This window comes from Amblyomma maculatum, chromosome 10 (genome assembly GCF_055883805.1).
Source record: "Amblyomma maculatum isolate TAMU_Amacu chromosome 10, ASM5588380v1, whole genome shotgun sequence".
NCBI lineage: Eukaryota > Metazoa > Arthropoda > Arachnida > Ixodida > Ixodidae > Amblyomma > Amblyomma maculatum.
Window position 1 is genome coordinate 54,719,777 of NC_139353.1, and position 15,644 is coordinate 54,735,420.

The window sequence follows — 15,644 nt, forward strand, 5'->3', positions numbered from 1 at the left end:
TTGCGCCTGCTGCGAGTAGTTAATATTTGTTTGGAAACATTAACCTACATGGTTCAGTACTGTATATCAAAAGTTCTGCTAGTTGTTGCTATGATGAAACCAACACCCCTCCACCTTTCTGTGGCAGAGAAGGGAAACATGTAGTTACTGCAGTGATGGCGGTAGACGTAGAAAATAATATGTAAAGTACAGTGTGACTACGTAGCTCGTTGAGCCGTTGAGGAGAGTGCTGTCGTTTTCAGTAAGAGATTTCGCCTCATCATTTTCCATTTTCTTCCCAGTATATCAACAAAGCCATGATGCCGTCAAAACTTATCTTGACTATAGCCTGCATTGCGGCATCTGCCATGGGGTTCAACTACCGAACAGGTAACCACTACATTTCGTTTTTAAAATATATCAAAAACAGACGAAACTGTTCAAAGGGGGTTGTGTTGATTTTAGGCGTGTTGACGAAGTCGGGAAATGAGTGCTTGGAAGATTTTAGAGCCCTATTGGTTCTCTTCTAAGCTAAGTAGTGGTGCTCCTATAGCATTCGTGGAAAGACTATATATCATTTGCAAGGGAAATAACCAAAACTTGCTTACGTTCTGTACATTTGGGACAATGTGGCGTCAATTCAAGAGAAGCGGCATGGCTCAAAAGAAACCCCCTCCACCTCGGCTTATGCTCTAAAGTTTTTATTAGGGCGGTATGTATCAATTTATAGACACTGTGGCTAAAGTGCGGATACTTGAGATTTACAAGACATGTCAAATGAGAAATACTGCAGAATTTCTTGTGGCTTAACTCAGCATAGTTGTCTGTTCAGTGTGTAAATTTGTTTAATCGTGCTTGGCCATCTGTTCCTGTTTCTTATCATTTTTCATCATGCTGAACCATGATTGGAGCAAGATTGCCCATGCCAATTTTTGGTCAGGTCGTGATATCAAGGCAGATATGCGGTCGTGTCCTTTATTGCATCGTGTACCTTTAGGTTGAAATATGCTTCCACAGGCGCATATTCAAAACGTATACGTTTTTACTGTCTTGATGTATATTTCTTGGGCTGGTCTGGTCAAGTTCTTCTTATGCGACTTCTGGCCGTCTACCCCTTGCTTGCTTAGAGAGAAAAAAAAATGGCCCCTAAATTGAACACCAATTGTTTGCGCGGCATTTCTAGAAATTAGAGCTAGTCAACATCCTAAATTTCGCGCATCCTGTCGGGAGGCGGCGAACAACATGGAGGAAGTTGTCAAAAAGATACTCAGCCTCCTGCCCTACGTTCCATTTCCTGCCTATTGCCTTTCGCGCAGCCTAGGTAACAGAGCTGCGTACTTTCTTCCGTGCTTAAATGCACTAAGAGTGTTTAATCGCTATGAAATGACGATTATGCATATAGTACACACTTATTTAAAGAGAGACGGTTGAGCAATGGAATGAAGCAGCTACGTTTCAGCGGTTTGAATGATGCATTTCAAGTCTTCTCCTTAGTCTCTCCACACCATCCTGCTTTCTCCCTTCTTCAGGGTACCCAAGTAGAAATAAGTTTGGCGTAAATTCTGACGTACCCATTCTCATTTTATCATGCATTATTGTGTAGTCTACACAAGCGGCCATGTCTTTTGGTCGCCAGTATAAGTGTAAAGTTAGGCGGAGTGGTTGCTCCGTTTTACCTTGCTGCTTCCTCCAGAGGCATTATCAAACACAGTAACAACATAGGAGCGATATATCTATGCGAGACATTCCGAAAGGACATTAACTCGAGGAATCTATAAATGCTGAATGTTTCTTCGGTTTGTTGTGAACATTTGCCTCTCTGCTGAAGAACGCATGCAGGGTTTGACTTTTCTTTATACTGTCTTAATTATCCGGATATTGCTTTAGCGAATAGCACTCACAAAAGGCGCGACATCTCGCAAATAGCTAGCCGCTGCGATCATCATGCTAAAATATGACAGCGATGTTCAAAATTGCGCATAACGTACGCTTTAGTCAATTGCAATAATACAACCTTTACGGCAAAAAAAAAAAAGAAAAAAGGAAGGACAAGCGCCTGCTTACCTTCGGATAGCAGGGATATATTACTACCCAATTAGCTAAGTGTTGCTCCGTTTAACCTTGTTTTGAACAGTGTTGCCGTGTCTAAGTAGGTATTTATCGAATGATTTGGGCGTCTATTAGGCTGAAGGAGGCAGACTTAAGGTCTATAGTGGAGGTTTTTTGGCTGAGAGGAAGTTGAGGAAAATGAGGACACATGAAGAGCAGTCTTAAAGACTGGCAACTTAGTACGATCAGAAATAGGTATCAAGTTGGCGCAGGAGGTTAACGCAATAAGCGTATTCTTAAGTTACTTCAATGCATTTAATTAACCTTAACTTCTCTGAAAGAATTGAATTGTGCCGGCCTGGCTCCGAAACCCACTGGCGGTCAAGTTTTTTTTCCTTTTTTCGACCACTTGTTTAAAGGAGAGTCCAGATATTCAACGCCGTAGTTAGTATCGGCACTAGCGTATGAAGCCTTTATCTTCCTTCACGAGGTTTCCCCTTCAGAAGAATCCCGATGCGACGAAAACATTGGGGAAGGAAATTGAAAGAGAAAAATTGGTGTCTAGAAATATCCCAGCATAACAAAATTATCGTGAAAGCGAATTGAAAGGCGCCAGTAGATTTTCGACTCCATGAAGAATTTCATAGGTCATGCAGCCCACAGAACAAAATGCATGGATTTTCCGCTGCTCTTTGCTTGCCGTTATAACAGCGTATAAAACTAAATGAAATAAAAAATATCAATAATAAAGATATCACAAGATGCACGAAATTAATTGTGAATTTAAGATTAATTAAACTACATTTTAGAGGTGTTTAGGAAAGCGCACTATCTGGCATGGTCACTGCGTTATTTTTGCCCTTTTGATCCCGATAATTTTCGAAAGTAATCAAATACCGTTGAAAGACATTATATGCATTAGGTTTTGGCCAAGGATCTTTGCATACGGTTTGGATACTCAGTCAGATCCCTTTACCACTGTTCTTGAAATGTGCAGTCTGTATTACTTACACTCCATAAAGGTAACACAAAATGTATTACTCAAGTTTGACCTCATTCGCAAGGGTTTTTTTTTATTACACCAAGATTCACCTCATTCTCTCACGGCTCTGAAAGGGCACCTCTTATTGAATACATTAATTGTTTTGTGCAAAGTTTATTTCACAGCGTAAACGTTTCTTCATTTGCTATGAAATATTTGAAGAAATATGGCCCGTCATTTTGCTTAGAATGACAATAAAATTGTAGTTAACTATTCTTCATTGCATTTTCCTTCACAGGTAGCGTTTGTGACTTTTCTGGAGTAGACTTGGACAGCCTCATCTCGCGTATACTCCGACAACTTCCCGACTACGAGCCGATCCACTCGACAGTGTTCGACAACGAGTTTGCAGGCATCGAGTTGCTTGGTCTTCAAATCAGGGGTCTCAACGAGCTTCGTCAGTATGGAGCTGTAATACCATTCTGCAAGAACGGAACTCGCATGATTCAAGCGGACTTCACCCACGATGGCGGCGTTAGTCTGATTGTGCCTTGGAGAACGTGCTTTGGAAATGAAGGTTACTTAATACTTCAAGCGTCGGTTTCGCGTTTTACCACTCTGTTTCGCATTGAACAGCCCTCGTCTGGCCAGGAGGCAAGGCTTGTGTTCGACGGGCCCACGATCACAGTAACCACGGAAGGACTCACGATGGCAATAATCGGAGGCGGCTTCTATATCGATATCCTTGCCAGATATATATCGCTGACATTTCCCGCCATGCTCAGGGTAGTGTGGAACCAGTACTTCTTTCATATCTTCAACCAGTTCGTTATAGAGGCCCTTGCTTGATTTTCCCCACCTGAGTTTAGGATTCATTAAGAGAAAGGCAGAAAAATTTGGCAGCGTGTTGATTTGGGTGTGTGTATATCAGTGGAGAATGGAGAAATAAAACATTGTTTGAGAAATGCTTGTAAGTATAAAAATACTCTAAAGGGGGCTGGTTTTTGATGAGGAAGGTTGAAACCGAGTCAGCGTTCCTTTCAAACAAAAAACGCACAACCTGAATCAACCTGTTTTTATCTATTCCCTTCCTGTGTCTGCAATGAAGGCTTGTACAGAAAAACAAAAGGTCAGCATTGCTCTCAGAGGAGTCGGGCGGACTCACTCGGCATCAGAAGCGTTGATGGGAGCCAAACTGGTCACGTGGTTCCTTTCGTCGTAGTTTGGTCTGCAAAAAGTCCTGCTCTAACAAATTTTGAGGCGATAAAGGTTTGTTCAAGAGTGCATTGTACGGTAGAAATTTCAAAGGTGACCAGTGAAAAGAAAACATTCGATAGCGAAAGGGCTACAGCAATAACAATCAGCGCCAACATGTTGGGCCAATGAAACCACATAGTGAAGAACGGACTGTGGATAATACGCGCCTATTTAATAAGCCCTTTCTTGAGCCAGAGGCGCTGTTTCAGCAAAGACTGGTCGTATGAACGTCATGTGTTGTTTTTAAACTGCAGAACCAATCCAACTTTCTTAGGCAAAAACGATATGGTTGTCTCAGTACAATGTAAACTCGTACGTTCATCTGAAGGTTGTCAATAAGAAAGCTTGGCCGTGTATTGTAAGGAAAGCACAGAGTTCTCAGGGTTGCGTAGTGATACATCATCAAAAACAAACGCCCATTTAATGTTATTAGCCATGTCAGAAAAAAGCTTACACATACTATATTCCTCAGAAAAAAAAATCAGCTCTCACAATGGAACTTCCATCGTACCGTCAGACAGAAGACTACCTGGAAGGCTGGAGTCTCCTTCTTTGAGTGGGTACAACAGGGAAATTAAGTATATGTACGAAAATAATTTTATAAACATTATAAGCTGTTTTATAAGTCATACGACAGTCATGGCTCGGGTTAAAAGTGAAGATGGTTTAAAGTGTTAACAATAGACGATAAATTTACTTTTCTGGAATACGGTCTAGTTAACTGGGACGAAGAAGAGGGCTATGCCTTGAGTTGGGTGTAGTTAGGTAGATGATAAATTATCTGATGCACAAGGGACGGTTATGAGAGCGTAATACCTATTATCATAAAATATGGACTAACATTTTAGAAGCGGTAGCTGCCCAGACGATAACACAGTAGCGCGTTGATTTTATACCTGGTATAAGAAGAATAACCAAATAGCTGCAGAACAATTAACGTGGAAGTCTGTAGAAAAAAAACAGCAAAAATGGCGAGTTAGTAAATTAACCTTCGACGCTTCCGGTACGCAATCGCCGTCTAGTTTTTGTGTGTCTGATGTACTTTTGCATTTAGTGTTTACCTTAAACGCCATCTTTACACGACCATATGACTTTATACTTTTTGCCCACAGACGCCATTCGATAGTGATATTTGGGATGCCTGGCATCTGCTTTCATGCTGTACAGTCTGCCATGTGTTTAAAGGGAAGCTGCACTGGTTTTAGATTTCGACGAGTTTCGAGCCGTTGAATCATTATAACATACACTTAAAGCAGGCGAAATATCTTGGTGCTAGCCCTTGAAACAATGGCGCAATTAGCGATTAAAACCGCGACGGCTATCAGGCTTCACCGGACTGCACAGCGACGGGTGCGGGACGCATGATGACGTCATTAACGGTACCGGTGCGTTTTCTGCATAGGCACACTTGGTTTGAAGAAAAGAAAGCATAGCTGGCGAAAACAAAGCCCTAGAAATTTCGATTAGCACCTTTAGAAAATGCGCAGCAGGACGTGGGCGAAGGCAACGAACATCAGAAATAGTACCGTCCATGACGTCATCACTGTTCTTCTCCGCAGAACTTCATTCCTGTGAGAAGAAGTTCGAGGTTTATTCGTCGATTACATTACCAGTTTGAATGCTAGCGCAAAAAGACTTTGCATGAATTACATAGAGCCTATGTGGATTTGAATGCTTGAATATCGCGAAATTCTCGAACTGTGATGCAGCCGCTCTTTATTATGTCGGCACGAAAGTACTTCATCATTATGCACACTGTGGCCCCAAGTGGCGTTTTAGTTTTGCTTTAAATTTCACTGGGTGCCAGTGGCCGCGGCTGTCCAGCTGCTTTGTATTCACGAGCTCGTTGGATGACAGCGTTTAGGTCGAAGACTGGCTCAGTTGACTGGTGAAAGGTCCTCCGCGACTTGCTGAGGTGTCCGATGCATCAACGGAGATCTTAGACCCCTATCGAATGTATTGTTGTTTTGACAGCAGTCTACCATTCAGGAAGGCAGTGGAAGCGTTTTGAAAAAAAAAAAATGCTTTTGAATTCTTTGTGAAGTGGTCGCAAAGAATAGTGCAGCTAGGTGACGGGGGTAGAAAAGAATGACCTCAGTGGCTGTCACAGAGCGAATCACTATTTCAAAAGACGCCCCTCGATTTCTCCTGGAGGTATTTCATTTATGAAAGCATTGTTAGCCTAAACACGCCGAGGAAGTCATTTTTCATTGAAATAGGCAGTCACAGGCTGACTCGATCGTGTACAAGCAAGCATAAAAACAAGGCGCAGTAATGTACATCTTAAACATTTTTCTACCCGAACGCACGAATATTGACCTCCCAGTTGATTAGCGCCGCGAGACTGAGCAAAGCAGCGAACCAAGCTAGAATATTGGGTAGAACAGCGCGACAAAAACGACAGGGATGAAGCAAGACCGCAAGACGAGCGCTAACTTTCAACTGACAAGATTACTGCATACCTGGATCCATATATATAAACACGTTCACCCAATAAAAGACACGAGAACAAATAAACAATACATTAGAAAACGTAAGGTAAGCAAGACAAACATGTGTCATCAGGAACTTCACAACGTGCCCAAGCTTCTGTTTTAACAAGCTAGAATACGCGCAGGTGCTCAAATAACAGTAACGCCCAACTTTCCTTGCCCAGGCTGTTTCAGGAACCGCAATCAACCCTACCTGCTTTTTTGTCCGTTATCGCTTTTTGCGCCGCTCTCTGCATGCCGCTGATGAAAGATTTGGTCAAGAAACGTGGTGCCGCCTTCTCTCCTGTAGGAGAAGTTTTGAATTGACAAAATAAATAATCCGATCAAAAGCCACTGCTGTCGCGCTTCACGTTGCACAACGCCGTTCGTTTGTGTTCCTACAAGCGCGAGCAACGAAATTCTTATCAAAGTTCGGTTTTTCCTTTATTTTTGCTCTCGGAAAAGCAATAAATTTTTTTCTGGTAGGAGATCGGGGAAGCACCTGCTTTATGCTTTCTAATCAGAAGGAAGTGCAGTGACAGACACCATCTGTGAGCCAGTAATGTGTATCGTAAGCAAAACTAAAAGGAAAGAAAACATTCTGATATGATCTGTGGGTGCATATCGCATTACTCATACAGCTCATGTGCTAGTCTTGCCGATGTACAAAAAGCAAAAAGAAAAGGACGAAGGCGTTAACGGTGCTCAAAAGAAGCGGGAGGGTGGTCCGGTCCCCGAGACAGCATGGAGTAGGACAGCTGCACCGGGCTATTCATAAGGCGCCTCCGCGTATTCTGGCTCAGGTCACCGCTGCACATCGTTATGCGGCGCCCATCGACTTGGTCGGCGCTCGCCGTCCAGGCAAAACAATTGAGAAGGTGTACATAAAACGTGCACCTGACGTACTTTTCTTAAGTTTCCAACACAGACAATTACACCTCAGCAGAATTTTGTAGGTTTCCAACTCACTAGGATAATTAGTATTGAAGGCATTAGCGAACACTGTGGGCATACGAAAGCATAGCTCACCGATGACAACACTGTGATTCTCGGTCATTTTGTTCAACGTTCGCCCACGGTAGAATACGATGTGAAGGTAAGCGCTCACGCCGACGGGTGCTGCACTGGTTTACGCGATGTGAGAGTGTAATCCTGAGCACATGGCAACCACTGACTTCGGCATCGGACATGCCTCTCTTCTTCCTTGAAAGCGGTCACTGAAATACTTCATAAACTATAGCGTTCTGTCGACCCCCCCCCCCCCCAAAAAAAAAAAAAAAAAAGGAATGAGCTCTACTGTGACACATATCCATCTTGTTCGCCGGCACCATCTTCCATTTGTGTGTCTTCCATTCAACCAGAGAACGAGGCGCATAATTCTCGAGTCTTCGGAACCAAGTCCATAGGCGAATAATTGCATGGTCTAAACGTTCACCGCATGAAAAAGCTGTGCTAATGCCGAGCACCATTTTTGTTTTGCTGCATAGCTAGCGATGCTATCGTTGCATGATTCCGTTTCCTCAATGGTAAGGCCCTCAGAGCAGCGTAACTAACTTGAAGGCAAATAAGAAAAATAATTTTAAAACGAAAAAGAACGCAATCAACGTTTGCTCTTCCGGTTGCTTCTTTGGAGCAATGAATTATCACTCCGTTTTTGAACGCCGAAACAGCGTTTAAAATCCGATTGTGGCGACAACTTCAGTGCACCAGCACTACTACCCGCATTCTCGCAAAAGCCCGATGCCTGAAACCGACTTGACCTTTGACCTTACCGAGGAACTTCAAGTGTTCACAGAAACAAGTGTGACAGATACTGCGCCTTTCCTTTCCTGTAAACCAAATACAGAAAAGCGGCTAACTTTGATACGTTCAGCCGAACGCATATTGTGTTCGACAAGGGGCGCGTGGTGCACCGTGTTCAGCAGCAACGCTCAGGCTTTTTGCATTTCTCCTATTTACCTTCATGGCTACCGCAGTAGAGGCTAAGCCTTCCATATTGATCAATGCCAAGCGCCTCAACAAACAGAACCTTGTGGTTCTGCAATGCGACTAAGGAAGCGGGTTTGTCATCCACACCGGCAAGCGCTTCCAGCTGAACGTTACTATAGGGCTGGGATTAACATCTTGACAGCATAATAGCACGGACCCAGGAAGCAGTAAGCGCTTTTTTTGGAAGTATTCTTTACAGGCGAAACCCACATATCTGACTGCCCACTGAGGATGATTATCTAGAAGAAAAGAACATGCCAAGCAGACGTCGGATCCTTGCTGCATCACCACTTCAACATCCTGAACGTAGATGACCCTTGCCTCATACGGAGGTCGCCGCAAATAGTTCTGCGGCGAAAAGAAGGTAGGAGGAGAAACAATTTATTTACGATGGTATGATGTTGGAAGGGAGGTGCGTTTGGTTGTGGAGCTGAGTGCCAGACCCTGTTCCGGGATGCCATTGGCCGCCGCCGCTTCCCGAGATCTCTGGACCAGGACTGAAGGATGCGGTCATCGGCTTCACAATTGATGTAGAAGACCTGCTCTACTCCGTTTCTCACAGCGGTCTATTAAATGGCGTTCGTGAGGCGATGCATTATTCAGGAAACCTGTGTTTTCAGAACTGTTCCGGTAATGCCAGCGATCACATCTTTCGGCTGCAAAGATTCTATCTAGGGTCGAGGGTCATCCAGCTCAAATGTTGAACACTATGTGTAAACTAATAACCTATGCATAGGGCCATCAATCGCCCCAGTTCTGTGGGACATCTTCCTGGTTGCTATGAACCAACGCATATGCGAGAGACTTTGGAGTACTGAAGTTCTGACCATGTATCGTTGTGCAGATGATTTCGTAGTTGTCCTTAAATCTCGTGTCCTGAATCCGTTGACAGATTTATTTCTGAGGTGGTCGCTCTTTTCAAATCCCGATCTGGAGGGCTCAACTTAGGGTGGGAATCACTGACAGGCATTTTTGTGCAGTTTCTTGATCTGGTAATCAGTTTTGATTTTAATCAATCCTTTTGAATGTACAATCCTCGTTCCAAGAAAGGCCTGCTTTTCTTTCATAGCGCACACTCGAAACTGGTCAAGGGCGCCATCGTGTAAACAGCTATGCAACCCTACTGAAAAAATTTTATGAGGCAATAACCTCACATTTTCTCACACAATCTCACTCAGTTCACATAAGAAATCACATACAAGTCGCATATAATTGCATAAGGTCTCATAGTTTCTTGTACACTATCATAAATTATGTACGATAGTTTATAATGATGTGCACCGTATGAGAGTCTATGCGATTAGATGAGATTTTATGAGGTTATTACTCCATAGAACGTTTGGTTTTTTTAGTAGGGAAGCTCTGGTGACCAATAATTGTCTACACTCCATGCAGAGCAGTGTGAAACACAGGTTAACAACTTTATGGTGCTGGTTACCCTTCGAAACGTGTGCGTAGAGTCTCGGAGACTCGGCTACTGAAGGGAAAAGGGAAAGTAGAAACAAGAAAAAACAAACCAGAAGGAGGCTTCGGCTGTATTCCGGTACATCCATACGTTGTCCCACAACTTAAAGAATGTTGCTTAGTGATGCGAGTCTTTTGTCAGCTGCTTGTATACTTGCTAGTATTTGTACCCTGTTAAATCACTGCCTTGTAAAACACATCGATGCTTTCAGTGAATACGCCACTTGTTTGATTTATAACATCCTGCTCAAATATGGCCGCGTGTACATTGGCCAAACGTTCAGGTGACTCAAGGATAGATTACTTGAACACCGACGGTCTGTGCGTAAGAAAGTTGGCGGCTACCTGCGTGTGGACTGGAAAACGCCCAAAAGGATCTGTCAGCCACTGTTTGTAAAAAACGATAAAGCACGGACTCGGACTGAAGTCGAAAGGGTCATCATTAAGGCACTGCTTATTACAAAAACCAGAGACCAATGTTTTCGCACCTTCTTTGTTTTACTGACTTATAACGAAGCAGGTTTCTTTTGACAGCCTTTCAATGCGACTCTGTATCTGCTTCGATGAATTTACATGGCTTTTGGTTTATTAGTTGTTATTTTTTATTATGCCCCCTGCTCTCGTTAATCCGGTGCCTTTAGGTTTGACTCAGCTTTCGCTCCGACTTTTTTTTTTTTTTGTACGCAAACTTGCCATAAGGCATATTATATAAACTCATGTAAATGGTTTTCCGTGAGGAACCGGAGCAGGCTCCCGCTCTTAGCGTTGTCGGTGAGCCATTTAGACTCGTTTTTCTTTTATATGCTGTTGTTAACTTTTTCTTGTTACTCTGCTTTTGCTTTTATGGTCCTGACTGCTCTCGCTGCTGTTTTAGATTTCACTTGTTTATCGCTGCCTCATCTTTTGATTTCATGCATCCGTCGGTTCATTGGATCCGGCCCAGTATGGCTGTGCGGCGCCTTCAAAAATTTGCAGATGAAAGTTTAACGTCATTTTTAGGGAAATAGAAAGATGACGTCTTGTTTTATAATTTTTAATACTCTTGATTTTTTAATGTTACGGGGGTTGTGGATTTCGTATAAAAGCTGCTCCCTGCTTGCAATAAACTGTTGGTAGTTCAGCTCTTCTTGCTGTCTTCTGTTCGTCTTTTTCTATTCGCGTTGCTTCATTATTATGTGTTCGGATAGTTGCCCAGTCGAAAACACTACAGAACCGTGTCGAAAATGCAACAAACATTTCTGTAGTTCTGTTAGTATTTGTCTCTTTGTTTTATAGTTATTTCTGCGGTAGTTCTGTGTTGTGTGTAGTTTTGCAGTTATTTTTAGTCGTAACTAAAAAAAAGTCTGATGTTACTACAGAAATTTATGTTGCCCCTAAAGGTTTGCTGTCAAAAACCACTCAGAAATTACTTCGGTACAAAAAAAATTTTTTCAGATTTGACATTGCAACTGGGCTTAAATTGAAAAGGATCAAGACCGCCTGAGCTCGACATTTGCTTTGAGTAGAGTTCTCAGTTGAAATCCGTGGTCTTCCTGAGTGGCTTTCACGGGAAAACGTTTTTGTGGAAGAAGGAGAAGAAAAACTTATTAAGACACTTAAGACCCCCTAAGAGTGATAAGATGAAATCCTTTGGTGCTGATTCTATGACAGTGTTTTTGTCAAATCCCGTCGATCACACAGAGCTTATTCCGTGCCGGATTCGATTATTCCGTCATGGCCCCGCGCTGAACGCAATCCCCGGTGATGCTCAGCCAGCCTAATTCGTAATTCGTTCGTAATTTTTAATCTCACTGTGGCCCGCCGCTGTGGCGCAGTGCTTAAGGCGCTCGACTGCTGCATACCCAAGGACACAATCGAATTCCGGCCATGGCAGCCGCCTTTCGATGAAGGCGGAAACAAGGCGCCTGTGCGCTGCGCGATGACAGTGCATGGTGAAGAGAGAGAGAGAGAACAAACTTTTAATGTCAAACAGAAAAAGTGCACATCTCATCATCTCATCATTTGCTGGGGCGCGCAGCTTCAGTCCGAGGAACCTTATCTGCTCTACCTTCAGAATCTTTCCCTTCTATCAATGGCGTCCGCCGGACTTTTCGCAAGGGGGGCACCGATAGCCAGGGGCTAATTGCGTGATGTCCCGGGTGATAAAGTCACTCTTGTTCTTCATCACGGGTCCTCTGTGTACACTCATCATACAAACGCTGTCATAGCTGTCATTTGTCATTATTGAGCGTAGCTAGGTTTTTACTCCTTATTTTGCTGAAGGAGCTTTCTACAGTGCAGGGAGTAACTGGCAAGGCCAGAGCCACCTCAAATGCTTCTGCCGCAGTGGGGAAGAATTTCTTGGCCTGAAACAGAAGTTCAGAGTAAGTTATATCTGACGACTCCCCAAATTTTGTTGAGCCACATCTCATACCATAGCATACCCTCTTGCTTGAAGTTTTCGATGCATTAAAAAGCCTACCAGTTCTTCTACGAGGGTAGCAAACTCAACACGGCTCAAATGTTTCATATTTGCTAGAAACAGCTGGAGAGGTTTGAAGCTCTTCGCGTTGCTTTCAGATAAACGGCGAGCCAAAGAAGCATCGAGAGTCCAAGTAGGAAACAACTATTTTTTTTTTTCAAAGCATCCGATAGGTTTCAGGAAATGACAAAAGATTCCTGTTCTTACCAAGATTTGTTCTCACAGTTCTTGCTGCGTTCGAATAGAAATTCGTTTCTGTCAACAATGTGCTAAAATTGAAATCACTATTCAGCAGTTGCCTCACAATTATTTTCAAACTTGGAGCTCATTGGTATTCTAGCAAAGATTTAAATACACAGCGCGACAACAAGTCAAATGCTAAAAGCTAACCTTTTTTATGAATCCAGGGATGGAATTATTACTATCACAATGTGAATAAGAGTATCTTACAACACTTGACTAATGATTCAAAAATAAAATGGGTTCTTGTGAACTGGACCTGCGCCCTATCATGCAGTGCCTAAAAATACTCGACAGCACTCAGACAAGGACACGAGCGCGCCTGTGAAGTGCGCATGCGACAGAGGCGTGTACGCTGAGCGAGCAGTTGGCGGAAAGAGCACATCTTTCATTTACGTAAACCTACAGGATGAGGAGCTGCAATACTTTGCCAACCAAGAGATACAAGCCGGCCACCTTCGTTCAAACACCATTCGCACCCAAACAACACGATTTCCTTGCAAGCAGACATATATCTGTAACACAGAAGTGAGAGCCCGCTGAGACATAAGCGACCTATCAAGTCTAGTTGTGTAACTTAAGAGTCAGCAGCCTGGCCTATTACGCACACTTGGTGTCCCTAAAAAGCTAAGATTGTGAGGTGGTTGCAAAGGGGTTATCACGGTTGTTCCAAGGTGAGGAAGTACGACACCGCATCTCTTGGACGTGTGTCAAAAACATACAGTGACGAACGTCCGCCTACGGCCTTATATTAGGTTGCTTGCGAGCGAAGCTAACTCTGTAGTGACCACAACCTCGTCGGTGTCCGCAAAACGCACTCATCAAGCCAATCGACTTCTAGACAGAGATTTCAAAACAACTTCAGCATTGAAGGTACCGTATACAAGTGAGTAACCGTATCCTTATAATGTAGCGAAACAGTTGCATGCTTTGAAAACATTTCAATTAGGTGATTAACAATTGCGCTAATAAAATATGCGCTCAGTACTATGCGAAAGCAGTAACTATGTTAAAATTTTAATCAACTCTATCACTATAGAGGTACCTATACGCTAACGCACCTAACAAGGCCCACTTTATGGGAGACAATCCCAGCAAAGTAACCGAGGAAAGCTAACAGTTCAGCTGCACGATGTCAAAAAGGTTCGTATATTTTTACACCAAGTGAATGGGAGTATTTGCGCAAACTTTCTCATAGAGATTTATTGCAACAAATTGAGACCGCTTATTCAATATTCGGGTTCTGAACTCTGAAGTTCTTGCCGTTATTTTCACACATCGATTATCACATTTCCAGCCGGCACACGACATTGCTCGAGAGGCGCCGACCCTGCATAATTTTTAAGAATCAGGACCATGAAAGCACTTAGTAGATACCCGCTAAGAGAAAAGAAAGGATTAAACTTTTTCCTGCCCTCTACATTATCTAAGGTCGTCATAAATCGCTGGATCAAAACATTCTAAGATTGTTCTGGATGACAAATATGCATATGTAAAAGCTTTTTGGTGAACGTTTTGACGCAACAGCAAACAATACAGCACACATCATTTATACAGCGAGACTGAGGCAATTTTTTGCGTGTTTTTGAGAAATGCGTGTTCTATAGTAAACTGGCAACTATAATCAACAAGCTTTATTACACAATCTGCTCCCCAACTTGTTCAAGCGCTATTTCATTTTTACAATTTTTTCTTCGATTTGATCGGATTTGTTTCGCAAAGCATACCATGATTTTCCACGAAACAATGAAGGCATGTTCATATAATTGATACATGCGCTTTTTTAAGGCGAATGCCTTTAATGGCTCATACTCGCGATCATGATCCAGTTCGTTCGACCACGGGAAGTGTCACACTTCGTGAGATTCCGCGAGATACCTCGAGATTGTGACGTCATTACCTGGTGAAGTCATAGGCCAGTCTACCATGAGAAATATTGTTGAAAAAAGTATAATTCCTGCCTCCACCGGGAATCGGAACTTACATTCCTTGGATCCTCAGCCGAGTGCTTTAACCAACTGCGCCAAGCCCTGAATCCTACGACGTACACCATACCTCTGCTTGTCTACCGTGAGGGTGATTGTAGCGATGATAATGACGCAGCAATTAAAGATAATAACGATATCGACATTTTCAATGATAATGACGGTGTATTTAGTTGATAATGATAGCAAACGTGATGCCCTGTGTACCCCAGCAACGCTTAGGGTTTCGCATTTCAGCAGTGTAGATTCCACAATGCTCTCCGCAATTTTTTCCTTTCAGAGATCTTAGATTCTCCTGTAATTCAATAGGGGGGCATAGAACGACCTACAACAAGTCAATAGTTTCTTACGGAGATCGTCGGGCTTATGTATGATATGAGATCTATAAATCAAGAATCTTTGCAGGTTTCTGTATTCATTCTGACTTCAAGAGGCCAACGTACTTATTCGGAATTGCAGTTCATGGCTGTACAATCGTTCATCAAAAACATTCCTACGCGCGTATTTGCCTTGCGTAAACCGGAAACAGTTTCTCTGCCATATGTTTCGAGGCAAATGTATCTTTACTAATTCTTTATTCTAGATTGGAGGTTCATGATGTGGTCACTGTGTACCTTTTGCGCTCTCTGTATCATGGGAACGGCCTGCTGCCTACCCAATACAACAGGCAAGTGGTTTATGTTTGCTCCAGCTGCAAAATTCTAATATATTCTCAGTTACTGCGTGAGAAGAAACACTATATATATCCTAGGCGAATTACACCGCAA

The 15,644-nt window shown here is 43.0% G+C and overlaps 1 protein-coding gene across 1 annotated transcript; it reads left to right on the plus strand.

Moving 5' to 3' along the window:
• The first annotated feature begins 234 nt into the window (after positions 1-234).
• On the plus strand, positions 235-3,921 carry LOC146176500 (uncharacterized). The gene is made up of 2 exons (XM_084580984.1): positions 235-369; positions 3,309-3,921. The coding sequence occupies exons 1-2, from the start codon at positions 297-299 to the stop codon at positions 3,857-3,859; spliced, it is 624 nt and encodes a 207-aa protein (XP_084437110.1). The 5' UTR covers positions 235-296; the 3' UTR covers positions 3,860-3,921.
• The last annotated feature ends 11,723 nt before the right edge of the window (positions 3,922-15,644 follow it).

Bases quoted from the DNA above. Each gene is read 5' to 3' on its own strand.
- LOC146176500 (XM_084580984.1), top strand. From the start codon at position 297: ATGATGCCGTCAAAACTTATCTTGACTATAGCCTGCATTGCGGCATCT. The intron at 370-3,308 runs GTAACCACTACA...TTTCCTTCACAG, and splicing joins GGGGTTCAACTACCGAACAG to GTAGCGTTTGTGACTTTTCT.